The sequence below is a fragment of the Heliconius melpomene genome, chromosome 15, assembly GCF_056956725.1.
Source record: "Heliconius melpomene rosina isolate 202511_hmr_F chromosome 15, ASM5695672v1, whole genome shotgun sequence".
NCBI classification, from domain to species: domain Eukaryota; kingdom Metazoa; phylum Arthropoda; class Insecta; order Lepidoptera; family Nymphalidae; genus Heliconius; species Heliconius melpomene.
In genome coordinates, this window is record NC_140403.1 from 6,440,344 (window position 1) to 6,458,198 (window position 17,855).

The following is a 17,855-nucleotide window of genomic DNA, read 5'->3' on the forward strand; positions in this document are numbered from 1 at the left end:
GCCTCTAGCTTCAGATCTTCAAGCTTTGACTGCATATCATTGCGAGTATGGCTAAGTAGGCATATGTCATCAGCATAGTCCAGGTCTTCCAAGACACCGCTTATTCCCCATTCTATTCCACGGCGCCCCTTTTCACACACATTGCGCATAACATCGTCCAATGCAATCAAGAAGAGGAGAGGTGAGAGGAGGCAACCTTGCCGGACACCGGCATGCACGGTTACATCTTCGGAAAGAAGGCCATCGTGCAGAACTTTGCAAGAGCAACTCTTGTATAAGGCTTGCAGTAAATGTACGATTTTTGGCGGGACACCGATGGCGACCAGGCGGGACCATAAGCTAGACCATCTCAACGTGTCAAATTGAACGTAATGAAATACTAAGTTTTTACACCAAGATATATCATGGTTCACAAAAGCTTATTCTTCATTTCAATGACTTTTTTCTCTCATCAAAGAAATTTGTGAGAAAAGAATAATATAATAGTTAGATTAGCTTGGATAGTTCTGAAAAAATAATACTATAGTGTGTATTAGCTCTTAAAATTTATTTTAGAAATCATTTTATAATTTATATTTTCATGAATCATCAAGACTACATACGATTTGCTTAAATAAACTGAATAATTATCCTTTAGCAATTATAAACGTCTATAACGATAAGTACCTAGTTCATAATCAAATATATTATGTAAAAACGTTTTTGCTATTAACTTCATCCAGGCACTAAATATTTAATCTTGCTATACCTAATATGGAATATATAGGTGTATAACAAATAAATGTGCGCTTTGCACTAGAATGCCCCACTTGATTTCTAGCTACATATTAAATAATTCTATTGCACCCAAGGGTGTTATATTGAACACGCATGCGCAAAAACCTAGACGCCATTCTCACTTTCAATGCAACTCGACATGTTTTGACGTATACTTAATGTCCGCAATCCCAAACCTAATGAGGTCTTGTCACGAAATGCCATTTTATATTTTTTTGGAAATGCAATACAGTGTGAACTTTTCCTTATGATAGTGAGTGAACATTTACAATAAGGTAAGCGATTGAACTTTTTAATTTATCAAATTAAATACATGTTTCGATAACATTTAATATTTATGAATGTAAACAATCACTAGGTTTTATTATTATAAAAAAAGTATATCCTTTTACAATACATCTAATATTTTATTTGCAGAAATATATTGATAATATTTTATTCTGATATATTATAGCACGGGTCACCTTGTTCAATTAAAATGGGCAATCAACCGTAAACCTGCAACTGGGTGGTCGGTATTCGGCATTTTAAATAAAAGCTTTTGACTTTTATATAAGCGTTAAATGAATAGATTAGGATGTTGCAAAAAATAAAATGGTGCTCCAGTTTTACCCGAGTAGTCACGTAAACTATCTTGATTTTGCACGTGCTTAGGGGTCAGGGGGTGTTGCACGTTGAATGAAACTGCGACACGTTACCATGGCAACGGTGAGGGCTTCAGCCCTCCGGACCGATTCGCTTTCCTCTTATTGCCTCCCTCTATTGAAGCGTATCTATTATGTTAGTGTTTCTATATTCTTTAGTTTACTTGTTTTTTTTTTTTAAATTTTTAATAATAAATTCTCGAATTGATTTGATATGAATTTCTTTTATACATATTTTTTATATAACTAATATTTAAATTTAGGATAACTTTATGAAAAAAAAAACCGGCTGTGTTGTTGCTGTGACCTTGTTGGAATAAAATATTTGATATTTTTATTTCCCCGCTCTTATTACGTTCCGCCACAAAGTCCCCAGGTTCTCTCTACCTAACCTACTTCCTGCGTAATTCAGCGTGCAGCTAGGTTACTGGTAATTAAGAATCTATAAAAAAATAATAGGTGATAAAAAATATGCCAGATGAAAGCTGTATTTTTTTACAAATGATTATTTTGTTTCAGACCTTTCAGTCACTGAGTTGAGTTTTAGTGAATTTCGTGCCTTATACTTTAGTTTTCATTTATCATCGTTCATCCATTCAAAAATGTCCAAATGAACTGTCCGTTACGAAGAAAAAAATTCCAGTCCAGATCTGTCCAATTTAAAATTCCATTTTCATTGAGTAATATGCCTTGTAAGATGATAAGAAGAAAACAAAGTGCCAAATAAGGAAAAAAATATTCAATAAATTTATTAAATACCACGAAGTGCCGTGTGAATGGTGTTGTCAACAAGATGTCTGTATGGGTGGGCAGTGGCTGCGGCGGCGACGTTGGCGCGCCTCCCGTTGCCACTGTCCTTTCAGCTAATACGTCCATGGAATCCGGGATCGAAGCTGGAGTACTGCCGACTGTCACAGGATCGCTCGCTTCCGCCCGGGACTCCTTGGGATCGCTCTCCAGGGCGGCAGAACCTATCTACGATACAGACCATACAGATCTCGGTTCGGAGCTGGACGAGGCGGAAATTAGGAGAGAGTTGATGCACGATGTAAGTAATCGTTTAAAGACGTTATTAAAGTTTTAGATTTTATGATTATATGAATATGGAATACCCCAAACCTATATAAATTAATTTAAAACATTTGGGGTCCACACTAACTAAGCTGTTTGACTGACTAAATGCCGCCAGATTCTGAAACTGAAAATAGTTTGTTAACAAACCTTTTAATTATGTATTCCTTATAATATAACAATAAATAAATAAATGTAACTCTTTTGTTTCAGAAATGGCGCCTTTTATTTGATAGGGTAAGTTAATTAACATATAGCTTTTTGTAGATAAGTAAGTTTTTTATTTTTGTAATTCAATGTTTGTTCATATAAAAAAGGAAGAAGGAGAAGGTAGTATATAATGTAGATAACAGAAACAAAAACATCAGCTGTTAGCGAAAAAACGTACAAAACAAATATTTTAGTAGCACAAGGTGCAGCGTTGGGTTCCGAATTACATCATAAATATCCGTCGCTGTAGTCAAACTCAGTTAGCACGGTGTGACGACACTTTCAGCATAAACAATCGTCGCGTATTTCATAGGTTTATTGTTTACGAGGTGGAAACAAATTTCGAAGAAAGTTTAAAATATAAAACCTTTTGCTTGATTAACATGTACAGAAGCGTGATACCAAAAAAACTTATAAACAAATAAAAAGTGGCGGTAGCGCCTTGGATCAAACGATGTGCTGTCACGTAGGGAACATTGAGATAATACACCAGCACTGATAGGGTCCTTTAAGTTTTTTGTTCTCTTCTTTTTGGAAATAAACAAAATTATTACAACTATATCGTATACATAATAATGGGACTTCGCCCCAGAACGCTGCAGGTTATGACGTGTTGGGTACCTATTCTGTAGGAAACTGAATTGAATAGCTCTTTGTACGTGACTAAAACGTGGGTTGTAGGTGTGAATATTATATCCGTAGTTAGTTTTATTTGTTTTATATAAATTATATTAGCTAATATATTAAGAATATAAATTATATGAAACCAATCGTGGCGCAGTGTTACTGTAAACGCGAGAGGTTGTGGGTTCGATTCCCGCTCAAAGAAATGAAAAAAAAATATACTTTTCTTTGCACTGGTGCCACTTAACACTAGAACTCGGTGGAAAATGAGGAACGGAGTGTTTTAACACTAGGTTTCCTATGTCTACCCTTCTGTGTGCGGTATACGCTTAAATATATATATATTAGCAAATAATAGATCGTTGCGTTGTCTACAGTTCGATCCCGAGGGTTTTGGCGAGATCCCGTGGCCGGATTTTCTCAAAACTCTTCAGAATCCAGACTTCATAGCACAGGTGCCACCTCACAAACGCGAGGTGAGGATTACGTTATAAGCTTACAATTGTGGTCGCTTGCAATGTAGGGTCCATATAATATGTGCACAATGTTCACATTCACAAAAACATTCCACTTTTATATTTTTTGTTATTTTGCCTGTTTTCATTTTTATGATTCACGTTTCATTTTATTCAATAAATATTCTCAATCTTCAATGTATTTATCAGTGTAATGTTATTAGATATTATTATAAATGTATGTTTGTGTATGTAAATATATTAAAAAAGTATCTAATATATTAAAATTTGGCAGATTCTTCTGGACAAAGCTCAAAGCGCAACCAGCCCAGCCATCACTTTTCAAGAATTTGTGAATGTGGTAAGTAGTATAATGTTAACATATTATTTTTTGCTACTTATATATTGTTTTAACAATATACCAAAGCGGTTTATACTCAAAAGAAACCTAAATCAGTGTCCATAATATTAGTTGTATAAAATATTTGCCTACAAGTTAAATATTTTACTTATAAAGTTACAGCTTTTACATACATTTAAGTTAGTCTTTCACTTCCTAATCGTTCCGAGTATGTAATTCAGACTATCAAACAACCGTAGTACTAAAAAAATATAGCTTATTTTTTTTTTAAATAAGCTATATTTAAAAAAAACTAAATTAATGTTGCTTTTATATCTACTATTTAATATTGATAAATAATAATATTGATAAATAATTTAAAAGCGATTCCCTAATCAACACGCAATGCCTCCGGAATTCGATGGAAAATAGGAAATGGAAGTATCCTTATGGGAACCTAGTAGCTTAACATTAGTTTCCCGCACATAGCAGGGGAGGAAAGCCCCCCCCCCCTTTCCTTTCTGTGCGGGATACAGCGTGACATTAAAAAAATAATAAATTAAAACACGAAATAATGATTATGAGGTTAGGGTAAATAAAGAAGGTAATAATATACGAAGGTATTAATTAATATATTACTTAAATCGCTCGGTGATCGTAAAATTTAATATGTCACTTTGATCAGATAAAATATCTCAGTTAATTTAAGAGGTGTTTTAAAATAATTAGACGCTACGATTAAGACGCATGCATCATTATAATGTCAAACGTGGGGTTACCCTCTATTAATTATATGAGATACCTTTTTTAGTTATTTGCATAAAGGCATCTTAAGAAGCTTAATTATATCTGCTAAAAGTGTATCGTAAATTATTGTTGTTACCAAGTTTTAGTGTATTTTAGAGTTTAAATACATTAAATAATTGCAAATATAACTTTTTTTAACATCATGATATGTCTCACACACCGTAAAGTGGGAACCTAGTGTTAGGGCACTCCGCTCCCATTTTCCGTCGAATTCTGGAAGTATTGCCTTTTGAGTGCCGGAATTCAACGCCGCGCTTTTGCCTCGATACCAGAACGAACAAATGAAAATATCAAATATTTATTTCCTAGAATGAAAATTGAACCCACAACCTGTCGCGTTTACAGTCACACTTTTTGCTCCTGTGCTATGACTGGCCATAATATCTGTGTCTAATAAATATTTTTTTGTACTTAAAATTTCTTTCTATTAGATATCTTCTTCTTCTTAATGTGCCTCTCCAACTAGTGAAGGTTGGCAGTCAACTTCGCATACTTAGTTCTGTCCTTAGCCAAATGAATGAAATCTACGGCGGTTTTAATTCCAGTCCATTCCAGTCCATATTTGTCTATTAGATATAGATAGACAACAATATACTAATAGGAATAAATGTTATAACATTATTCATAATCATTTAATATCTCATAACCGTATTTCAACGTGAAATATGCCACGAATATCTAAATAAGATGATTCCGCAAAAAAAAGGAGCGTATGTTTTTATTTTATCAATAAAATTAAATCGTTAAGTTGACATAAAACGCTTAACGTTATCGAGGGTAACGTTTATGGTGTTAAGGCACCTAAAATAAGAATTGTATTATTAAGGTCCTTCTGACGACATCGAGCTACCTTCTGGATATAATATCTTAGTCACGTCAGATAATATTTTGAGTACAATCGTATAGATAAGATTGAGGCCGACCAAGGCGCAGGGGCACAAAGTCTGATTGTAAACTCGACTGGTTGTGGGTTCGATCCCCAATCGAGGAAATGAAATATTTATTAATATTTATATTTCCATTTCTATTGGCAAAGCGCGGGGTTGAGTTCCGCCATTCAAGACGCAATGCCTTCCGAATTTGGAGCTAAGTGGGGATCGGTGTGTCTTAAAAGTAGATTCCCTCTGCCTACCCTGCTGTTTGCGGGATACAGCGTGAAGCTGATTTGTATAAATAATCGTAAATCAAAATTAAATTCGACGTATAAAGAGACAACGAGGGACGCTGGGGCTCGTGGGCGTCCGTGATGCGGCATTCTTATGCTAATCCAGCGATCCACATTCGAACGGGGTGGGCCAAATTGTTATTTATATTGTCACCTCCTCTTTTTTGTTCCAATTTACCAAAACTTCTCGGCTAAATTTCTGTTTGGAGTTGGACTCATCTCGATATTTCATTTCTTGATATTTTCTTTGTATTGCTTGCGATCATAAGGATTTGAATATTATTGTATTTTTTTTACTTGGATAATTGATAATTTATGTACCTTTGTTTCAATTCAATTCCATGAAATATTAAATTTCTTCTTTTACTTATCTATGTCTTAAAGACAACTTAATTAAAATGCTTGTAGCATAGAAGATCCTAAGATCCCCCCATCATCATCCCCATCTCACGAAGAGCTTTTCATCCAGAACCATCATGTAAAACCAATCAGATCTTAACTTCGCCGCCACTCTAAATGCGAAAACATTAATATTTCTTTAACTAAATAATATAAACTAAACAGTTATTTCCATTTATTTAAAAATAGATGATTGATGTGAACGTTTTACTTAACTCAGAGTGGGGTTCTTAGGGAAATTGTACGCACTCGTCAAGAAAAGCAATTTCCTGTCAGGAAATTAGTTCACTCCATTATAGCGATTTAGCTGCAAAATGTCCACGTTCATGTAAATGTTTAAATATTTTGTATTGTCATTTATTTGTGTTTCATAATATGTATGTGTGCTCGCGTGTTGGGTTTGGAGAACAGCTTACTATACCTGTCTCGTCGCACAAAAAACTATTGAGCGCCGCCGCGGACCCTTAATCAATTTATGGGGCGCTAACTGGAACATGGAAAATGTATTAAAGCTCGCTGTGGGAACGAGCCACACGCCAAACGCTTTAGAATACTCATAACGTTATATTATTCCTCTTCACCAAGTTTATCTAGAAAAATTATCAACTATCTTTACAACCTAATTGATGTTTGTTTACTGGTTTCGTTTGGCAGTTTATAGTTTCCAAATTTAAATAATTTAGGTTCACATATTTAAATTAATATTTTTTTATTTACTTTCTTAATTTATTATTAAATAATCTATTATTTACACTATACTTTGTGAACACGTTAACATTTCATGATGCGTTTCGAATTCACATCGGGAACAAAAACAATTACTTAATAAAACACACCTCAATCAAAATTAATTGCTTTACGCATTAATCTCTTTATCTCCCCCTCTCCTACAGAACAACGTGTCTGTTCTCGGAGGTAATGGAAGCAATCATTTCAGATAAGATACCTCTAATGTGAGAAAAGGTGGACGTTCGGCTCGGATCGTTAATTTAATTTGAAATAATAAAAGTTATATTCATCATTTATCACGTTCGACAAATTAATTTTTAAATGTCCACTTAGATGTCGCTGTTATCTCTGATAGCAGTGAGGTGGTGACAAAGAGACAAGGAAAATTTCTATAGTTTAATACAATAAGTTAAGCGCGCTTCTGTAGGCCGATAACATCTCGCCAATGTCAGTATGTTTGCTATCATTTTAATCCGTCAATACTAAAATAAATAGCAAATAAAAACCTTTTTGTGGCGAGACTGTAATAAACTGCGCCATTAGAAACGAAATTTACCTTTTCAAAATCGTAAATTATAAAATAAAATGAATGTAACGCCCAATTTGGTGTACCTAATTCGTTAGTTGGTCCTGTCGCGAGGACGCATTCCTCCGTCAAGTAGGTTTTCGTGTTCCTTCTGTCTGTCCGTCCGTAACTCACCTGATATCGGTGCCATCTAAATTGAGATTTTATTGACGATTACTGTTCTATCGACGCTATCGTTGCGATCTTGGCGCCCGCTCCGGACCTCTGCCACGTTGTCGATCCATTATCAATTTTAATGACATTTTGAAAAAAATAAACACCTACTGAATGTTTCACTCAATGTATTTAAATGACGATGGAAAATACGTGTAACTTGAAATACTTTTGTTAATATAGTTTTTTTTTAAGTTCTTTTGTATATATTTTATTTAAATGTGTTTTAAAAGTACCTTATTATTTTTACCATTTACAATTATAACATTGAATTATAATATTTATATAACAGTAACCTAAACTAAAATGGTAAAGCAAAATTTCTTTTTTATATAAAAGTTTTGAGATATCAGTACTTGCAACTAATATATTGTTCTAAATAATGTCTTAACTATAACTCAGGCGTAACAGTTACTATGAAAATTATTTATACTAACATCTTTGTTTGTAGATTAAACTATAATGATGGAATGACGTAGATGAAAACGTGACATATTGTATACGGTAGTTGTTTTCTATTCGATATTTGTTGTTCGAATCCCTTTTATATATGCAGGTACATATTATTTCAACACCCAGCACGTAGTATGTAAAATATGCCTGAAATGGAGTATTAAGTTGGTACAATACATCAAAAGGTTTCAAATAAAGTATTTATGGAATGTTAATCCACAATATAGAAAAAAATCAGTAAAGTGTAAGTCGGACTCGCCCACCGATGCTTCCGTACCAATTTTAGGATTGTAGGTCAATAAGCAAACTTAAGTTTGCGGGCATAGCCACTCATTTTGTATGAAATGAACACCAAATATTTTTCTTTTGTTTTTGATGATTGTATCTAATGATTTTTTTTAAACCTATAAATTTTCAATTTTAGTATTTTTCCCTTTATTTGTATTGTAAGTTGTCACTATATGCCAAATTTCATCAACTAGAGGTCCACGGGAAGTGCCCCTATACGCAGGTCTTGATTACATGGCGATTTTCATATAAATTAATGTATAAATGCTCGTTTCTGTTGATTGCTCTGACTTAGAAGCTTAATTTTTTCTCGACTTCAAGGGTACCATAGACTTAAATATTTGATAATTTCAGCGTGAAAACTCCACGCGATCTCCAGATAAATCTTCACAGACGGACAACTAAATTATTCTATAAGGGTTCCTTTTTACCTCTTGAGGTTCGAAATCCCTTCGTAATCCCGAAAAAAAATCCTTTTAAAATAGTAAGGCAAATAATAAATGGCAATTAGACATAGTGTTTGTTGCTGTGCAAGTTGTTGTACCTATCACTTCACTGCCATAAACATCATGAGATTTTCATAAATGAAATCTCATGTTGTTATAATAGAATAGTGTCTATGAAAAAAAATCGTGAATATATATATATAATCTATGGTATAATGAACGTTACATCCCTCCTGTGATTCGGGGGACAAATGATGATAACCTAAAATATGGAGAACACCATGGAGAATCGTCGCCAGGGGTTGATGATTCGTGTAATCATAATGATTTTTTCCCCTCGGACCACACCGCGGTAAATTTACAATAATTTCACGGATGTTGATCACACACCTGTACGATTTATTCTTTATGGAAAAGAAAGCTTAGTTACAAAATTCTGTGGTCTAACTTATTTAAATATCAATTTCGGGTTAATCTACATTTTAGCTATGTACGAGTACCTGTATCTTTCGTTTTTGTGAGTTTAATTGTTGTACAATATATTTTTAATTATATTTAAAACTAAATGCATTGATAGTTAAATATTTAAATTTGAAGAAATTATTTAAAAATACATAATTAAAATAATTGATGTTGTTTTTGGGATATTTAATAGCTAAAATTATATATACATATTGAAATATAAATCTTGCCTAGAGCCCACATTATTGTGTCGGTGAATGAACTGTTGCGAATACAATGTGGAGGTGTTGCTCGTAAAGATACCAAAAGGGGCCCCATCATGGTGATGGCGCGATGACATCACCCGGTCACCAAATAAGCGCTGGTCCCACCACCACAGAGATCAAGTGACATTTAAATGAGTTAAATCGAAAAAAGGCATAACACAATCGAACAGTTAACCGAAGCGACGGCATCCATGGAATGCTGTTCTCTATATTTAGCGAGCACGTTTACTAGTGTATCGAAATTGTTATTATCATATGAGAAAACAGAAGTCGAGCTACTCGTATAAATTAGCAAATAATCGACCCATCAGCTGTCTTTGCCCACGCGCATATCTCACAATGCTATTAACTTACGTCGCTGTCGCTTGTCCGGATACTTATTTAGTAGTTGATTTATTGTTTATTAACTACTTAAGATCAACTAACATACGGTATTAGGTACCTGTTACTCGATTTACATATAGCTAAACAAACAAACAAACAGAACTAAATAATTTGGTTGAAACAAAAAATGCATCGGAAGCCATTTCCTACGAGCAACTGTTATTTATGGATGTGTATCCTGTACGTTGGCGCTGAAAGCTCGTGCGGCTCATCAAACCGTTTACAGACGTGATGGAGAGATAAGGCGTGGTGCTGCGCCAGACGCGGCCAGGACTAAATATTTACAAAGCGACCGGGGAAACATAAATGTACACTATTTATGTTTCCCCGGTCGTCCGACAGTATTCGTTAGTGTTGTTAATTGGATTCGTCATACCGCCTCGAGCGTTTCCAATACAACAGACATTCGCCAGCAGCGTGGCATCGCCGCGGACGGTCTAACAACAGACCCAAAATAATGAATCTTTAGTCAATTTAAATGTATTTTAATAATAAACAAACACAAAGTTTCAATTTGCTCATGAGTTTAATTAAAAAATGAAACAATTATTGAAAAATTAAGTTTTCACATTTTTTTTTATATTACCAAATCAAATCAAATCAGCTTCAGGGAACCTAGTGTTAAGTTCCTCCGTTTACCACTTTCTGCCGGATTCTGGAGGTATTGCGTGTTGAGTGGCAAAACTCAACGCCCTTTGCCTCGTCCAGAGCGAGGAAATGGAAATATAAACGTAAATAAATATTTCACTTCCTCGAGTGGGGATCGAACCCACAACTGTCACATCACGACGGCCTATATTATCAAATTTTCAATATGTTAATAAATTGTATTGTAGATAATTATTTGGAAATATACATAAATAAGTGGTGTAATTTTATGGCGGTTGAACAAAAGCAATTAGTTAGCACAACGTGAGAGTAGCGAGAGTAGATAGCATCTGCCTGCGATGGGAGCGGGTCGCACATCACACATGCTTTCCTTTCTCACGAAAGAATTAAGATTTTAACATGAAGGGTAACTAATATCATTTAATAATAATTTTTAGATTAACCGCTTCATTGCTAATTTTGCCTAGCATTATGCACAGACTTTTCATGTTTTTAATGATTTTTAGACATTTTTCTATAATATTTTAAAGTAACCTACCTTATAACATTAGTAATCAAAATTATTGTGGTTTTGTTGTAATTTTTTTAAATGAAAGTTTCATTTACTGCTAGATTTGTTTGTTTTTTTAAATGTTTTGTACTTATTAAAAAATATGTAAAAAGTATACCTACGCAGTTAACAGGCACAGTTCGGTCTCATACGCATATTTGAGCAATGTATTAGCGGAGAAACATTGCAGCACCTTTCTCACGCCCACGCCCAAACCATTCTTGATTAACTCTGTGCTTTATTGTTTCTATTATATTAATATCTAGAAAAGTTGAGGCTGTCTGATGAGTAAACATAGATGAATTCAAAAACCAGTTAAAATAGAGCAATTCTGTCGTGAATCTAAGTGGTTTTAGCGCAAGCGGAACTAAGCCCCATCCACCCTCGCACCACACAAGATGCTCCTCATTCCTAATCCTCCATTACTGGGAAAGCGTCATAAATACAGCATAAGCGGTTCCCACCGGACATACTGTTCGATTGTTCCTTACTCCTAATGCAATGTTTACTTTACATTAGTCGCTACAGAAATAGATGTCTTTGTGCCATATTCGCAAAATGAATAATGAAGTTTTTGTATAGGATTTACGTCGACGTGGTGTGGCCTGTGGCTTTAATCTGACAATTGGTGAAAATGAAATACCAGTTCATTCATAACTATAAATTTAGCGTGCGTAATCTTTTAATACTATTTTTGTTTTCTTTTTCTTATTTTTGGGAAGTGGTTTCGTTTTGTAAAAGCAGAACGTGCACCTTAGACCCGTAGAATTATTGAAGTTAGTCGTGGGGTACAAGTACAAATAAACGCGACTGGTAGTGGATTGGATCCTCACTTGAAGAAATTAAATACTTATTTAAATTAATATTTTCATTTCTTCGCTATGGTGTCGAGACAAACCGCGGTGTTGACGTCCGTTGGCGTCCGTCACTCAACACGCAATACCTCAAGAATTCGGCTTAAAATGGAGAACGGAGCATATACCTACACTCCCTTCCTTCTCCCGGTTCCCTCTGCCTATCCTGCTGTTAATTAATATGTTTTCATCGAAATTTGTTTTGGTAGCGAAGATTTTGAAGATAGTTAATTAGATTGTTAGCCGATAGAGTGAGATCACGCCGACACGTCCGCACGTGGGTGGACACAATAGACGAGGGTGGGCGGAGTGGCCAAAACGCGAGCCTACGCGGTCACCGCCACCGCCCTGACCCAAAACTTGCACGGCATACTCGAATATCGTTCTTACCTTTTGAATTTGCAAAGCCAAAATCCAACAAAAATAGATAAATATAAAATATATTATTGTTAATTATAATTGCTCCTTGAAAATCATTGCATACTTAATCAATTGTAGTAGTTTGTTAAAATAGTTTTAATAATCTATATATATAAAAGGACTTGTCCTCACTGACTGAGGTAAGACGCACGCACAGCCGTAACCGCTGATGGTAGGAACGTTAAATTTGGACAAAAGTTTACTTTCGTAATCTGGACATCCACTAAGAAGAGATTTTGAAAAATTTTAACCCTAAAGGGGTGAAATAGGGGTTCAAAGTTTGTATGGAAAAAAATTTAAATCGGCACCGATTTTTATAAAATTTGAAATTAAGATTTTTAAAAGTATTTAATTGAACACGTGTTTCATCGTTTTCTAGAATACTCTCCCTAAGGGTGCAAATAAGGGGTTGAAAGTTTGTATAGGTTTTTTTAAATCGTCACCAATTTTTATAAAATTTGAAATTTAGACTCTTAAACGTATATAATTAAACACATGTTTCATGGTTTTCTAGAATTCACCCCCTAAGGGTGCAAATAAGGGGTTGAAAGTTTGTATGGGGAAAACCTTTAAATCGCCGATCGATTTCTATAAAATTTGAAATTTGGACTTAAAAATATTTCATTGAACACATGTTTCATGGGTTATTAGAATTCACCCTTAAATACGCAAGCGAAGCTGCGCGCGTCCGCTAGTCTTAAATATAACTTTTTATTTACTTTTTTATTTAATTTAAAATATTCAGATTCGAAATATCCATACATGGATTGTTTTATACGCGTCTTACGATCACTGAGAAGGCAGTATTCAAATTTTATGTATCACTGCAGGTTTTTAAAGTATTTCTATATTAATAATATGACAGTGGCGTACGTCCAGTTAGAAGCGGTGGCTGATGAACCCCTGGGGACTTTGTCGGCGCCCTCCCGCTGTTCAGGTCTCTCACTTATGTGAAAAATTACACAAATATTCACAACTTGAACACTTCAATTCGACTTAACGTGCATACCAATTTGTGCTTTAGATTATAACTAATAAATAACTTTATTATGTAAACGGATTATCGATTTTTAACACTTTTAAAAATTATTATTGTTTATTTGTCATTCTTACACAAATATACTGCTCTTTGTACGGGCACGTCTCAATAGAGATTTTTTGGGAGCGCGTCGAGCGGCTCCGGTGGCCTCTCATGATATATCACCGTGGACGTTAATAAATAAGGCGCTAGTTAAAGATGGCTATTTGATTTTGTTGTTTTTTTTTATACGATTTCAAATACTATCTTTTAACTTATGATATTTGTCTTTTTCACAAAATAAATATATCGAAGCTAGTTTCTTCTTCAACTTTAAACGTCGTATTGGATACTAATCCAGGTCTACTAAGACACAATGTTTAACATATTGACTCTTGTTCCTCCTGGCATTAATCCCGGCTATTGTCAGGGTTTGCCTTCCTACTCAACCTACTCCACTTTGCACAGTCTTTTGCGTCCTCGATAGTTAGACCATTGGTTCTCATGTCCTGCATCACGACATCCAACCAGCGCTTCCTTGGGCTTCCAGGAGGTCTCACTCTTTAACATATTGACTCTTTTATCTTCTAATTACTTTAAATTGTATCATGAAAAAAATAATCCAGAAAACAATATTATTTGGACTATATAAGAAATTCCAATGGAGTCATCATCAGCAATAGGCAATCAATTCGTCATCGATGTTGTGATATACCGTCGTCGTCGTGACAGGTGCGTAGGACTGCGGTCCGATACGCTCCGGATCGATGGCGTCTGATTACCAACAAAGAGGTTAGTTTTATTGAGACCTCTACCGTCGCCAGTACTTCGATCACGTTTATTACCAAAAAATCGATTAGAAAATCGTGCGCAATATTTCGATCGATTTTATTGTCCCAGCGTGTGAAAATTTTTGGGACAGCGATTGGACGTTTTTCTTGTATGAGAGATATTTGAAATGTTTGGATTTTATTTAAAAGAAAAAATTATAATAAATATATATATTATATCCATTTCTAGAGATTTGTTTTTTTCAACTGAATTTGTATTAGAATACCTTCTTAAATGTTGTTATACAATTAAATATTTATATTAACTAATTTTATAAAATGCATAGTTTAGAATGAAGAATAGTTGTGGGTTCGATCCCGATTTATTTAAATTTATATTTCCATTTTCATTACTCTGGTGTCGAGAGTACTACCTAGATTCATTATAATTAAATCAATTAACACCTGGACAAGTTTTAATAGCTTAAATACCAAAAGCTATTTAAACATCAATCATTCCTTTAGCATTCACCTTAACGTAGTATAGACAACAGACATCACACACCGCTATTCCTGTCTTGTCTCGGTGTAGGTGTTCCGGGAACGCGGCGGAAGTGCCCGGTCTCTTATTAATGGCCCGTTTAGCTCCTTTGTTATTCGCTCACGTCGCGATACTGCAATATGTTGGTATGAGCTGAAGTTGTTGACTATCATATACTTTTATAGGTTTTAATGTTATTTTTGTTATGGTGGATTTTTGTAAAATATACAATCGAATGGTGAGGCTGTCACGCTCTATCACGCACACAGTAGGGTAGGCAGAGGGAAACTAGTGGTTAAATAAATATTACATTTCCCCAAATGGGAATCGAACCGACAACCAGTCCTGTTTACACAAACTTGTGCCCGTGAATCACATTTTTAAAATTTAGTAAAGTTTTCTGTGCCACTACAATGTTTTTACATAAATTTTATATAGACTCATCAGTTTTATTTATATAAAATCTTAATAGAACACGAGTAAAAGACTCCTTTTATTTTTGGCTATTTCAAATTGACATATTGTATCCTGTTTTCGAACTTCCTTCTGTTAATCACTTGATAATTACCTTACTTAGGTGTTTTTATATTTGAAAAACTTTGATGTTTGTGCTTAAATTTAACGTAACAGGTCAGTCATGATATCGATTTCCTATATGCTTCCTTCGTGTAATAAAAAAAACTATTTAAGCTGTTTATTTACGTTAAGCTTAACTTACAATAAGATTTCTTTCCTAGCATTTTTTTTTCACGCTGTATCCCTCATATAGCAGAGGGAACCTAGTTTAATTACTTAGTAATTTTTTAAGACATTGCGTGTTGACTGGCAGAACTCACGCGGCCTTTTTTTCATTGGTACCAGAACGAAGGATATTAATGAAGAATATATCATTCCCCCCAGTGGGAATCGAACCTGCAACCGTCGCGTTACAATCACGTCCTTGTGCCTTGCGCCACGACTACCTCGTTATTCTATTATCAAATAAATATATTGTTTACATTTAGCATAGTTTAAAACTTACATCTAGTTTATATTCAGAACATATTGGACTTATTTCAAAAATAATTGAAGCGTGAATCACAGCTACTCACTTGGGCCCGACGACATTCACAAGGTCGCCTTGTGGTCCGGTCGCGTGCACTATGTAATCTATTATTTATAAGCTATAAACACTAATGCCGTTAGTGTTTTTTATCAATATTGCTTGCAATTGTTATGTCAGATTTTTTTTTGCCAGGTTCATGCTGTATCCCACTCACAGGAGGGTAGGCAGAGGGAGTATAGTGTTAAGACACTCCCCGTTCTCTATTTTCCGCCGCTTGAGACTTGCGTGTTGAATGGCGGAGCTCAGCGCCGCGCTTTGACTCGGCACCAGAGCGAAGAAATGAAAACAATAAATAATTCATTTCTTTGAATGGGAGTCAAACCCACAACCGTTGTGATTACAGTCACACGCTTGCGCCACTATGCCACGACCGCCTCTACGCCAATTCTATAATGATTAAACAACACATCTAACAAATAAACATAGTAAATTCCATTTACCCCTGCATTGCTGACCGCAACGGGCTAGAGTAGATGATTGCTCAATTACCAGGACCTCCTTAGTAGAAATCATGACAGTTTGAGCTCTCTCATTCTCAACTTTATGGTGAATAGGAATAAATATTAATTTTTGTCCCTTTCTGTTATTATTCGCGTCGGCTTTACACAAAAGATGGCTTTAACTCTGCGCCTTGTCATTAAGGTGCCATCAAACATTATGTTTAGGGATCGCCGACAGCTTAACTGGTGTTTTTCATCAGCTTCATAATTTGTTATTTTTGGAGTAGGTACCACCTATAGGCTGTAGGAGCGTGCCGGGGAGACAAAGTAAACATTAGTGCTGGTGCTGGAGGCCTATAGCTGAGGGCGCGGGGGCAGCGGGCGGGGCTCCAAGCATAAGTTATCTGTTATAACGATGAGAGATGATAGCTTCTCGGGTTTTTTACACTTCGTTGGCACTTTGAGCCTTTTGTTTGTTTGACGGAATCGAGTGTTATTAACAAAATGAGCTTAGTTCGGTCGTTATCAATAGTGTCGATGTTTTAAATGAACTTATGTATTGTTAAATATATAAGTTATTGTTACATATATATAAATACTAGCGGCCCGCTCGCGGTTTCACCCGCGTGAACTATGTTATTATTAATTTCTGTCTCCATGACTACGTCCTAGTGACGTCTATGCAAAATTTGAGGCTCCTAACATTTGTAGTAACGAAGTTTCATACAAACTTTCGACCCCAAAAACAACCCCTTAGAAGTCGAAAATTGCAAATTCCCGTCTTAGCGAGCACCTACGTCCTATAAGTAACTCCTATGCAAAATGCTAATGCTATGGAGATTCCTAGCACATGTAGTTCCTGAGATTTCGTGATGAGTGAGTGACCTTTCGATTTTATATATATAGATTAGTTTTCGTGTTAAATAAAATAATAAATCCTTAAGTAATAAACTAATTGACATTAACAATTTTTATAAAACGGGAGAAAAATGTATTAGGTACATAAAATGTACACGAGATGTTATAAAAATTGGAAAATAAAATTTGAATTTTGGAAAATGGGGAACAGAGTGTCTTAACACTAAGTTTCCTCTGCTTACCCTACTGTATACGGGATACGGTGTGAAGTTGATTTAAAATTTAAATTTAGCTTTGCAAATTTCTTTCATTCTTGTTGGTTGAAAGTGTGTTGCGTATAACTGAAGAGCAGATTGCTTAAAGTTTACAGTAAATTACCGTAAATGCTAATAATAAATGTTTAGTTCCGCCACATACCACTGCGACCGCTC

General features: G+C 35.0%; 1 protein-coding gene across 1 annotated transcript in view; it reads left to right on the forward strand.

Moving 5' to 3' along the window:
- The first annotated feature begins 786 nt into the window (after positions 1-786).
- Positions 787-17,855, forward strand: part of stet (rhomboid serine protease stem cell tumor) — a 72,583-nt gene continuing 55,514 nt past the window's right edge. The window contains exons 1-5 of the mRNA XM_085198116.1: positions 787-1,052; positions 1,941-2,469; positions 2,706-2,729; positions 3,704-3,802; positions 4,077-4,142. Coding sequence (XP_085054242.1) covers positions 2,215-2,469; positions 2,706-2,729; positions 3,704-3,802; positions 4,077-4,142 — 444 coding nt within the window. The 5' untranslated portion in view covers positions 787-1,052; positions 1,941-2,214. The remainder of the gene's footprint in view (positions 1,053-1,940; positions 2,470-2,705; positions 2,730-3,703; positions 3,803-4,076; positions 4,143-17,855) is intronic.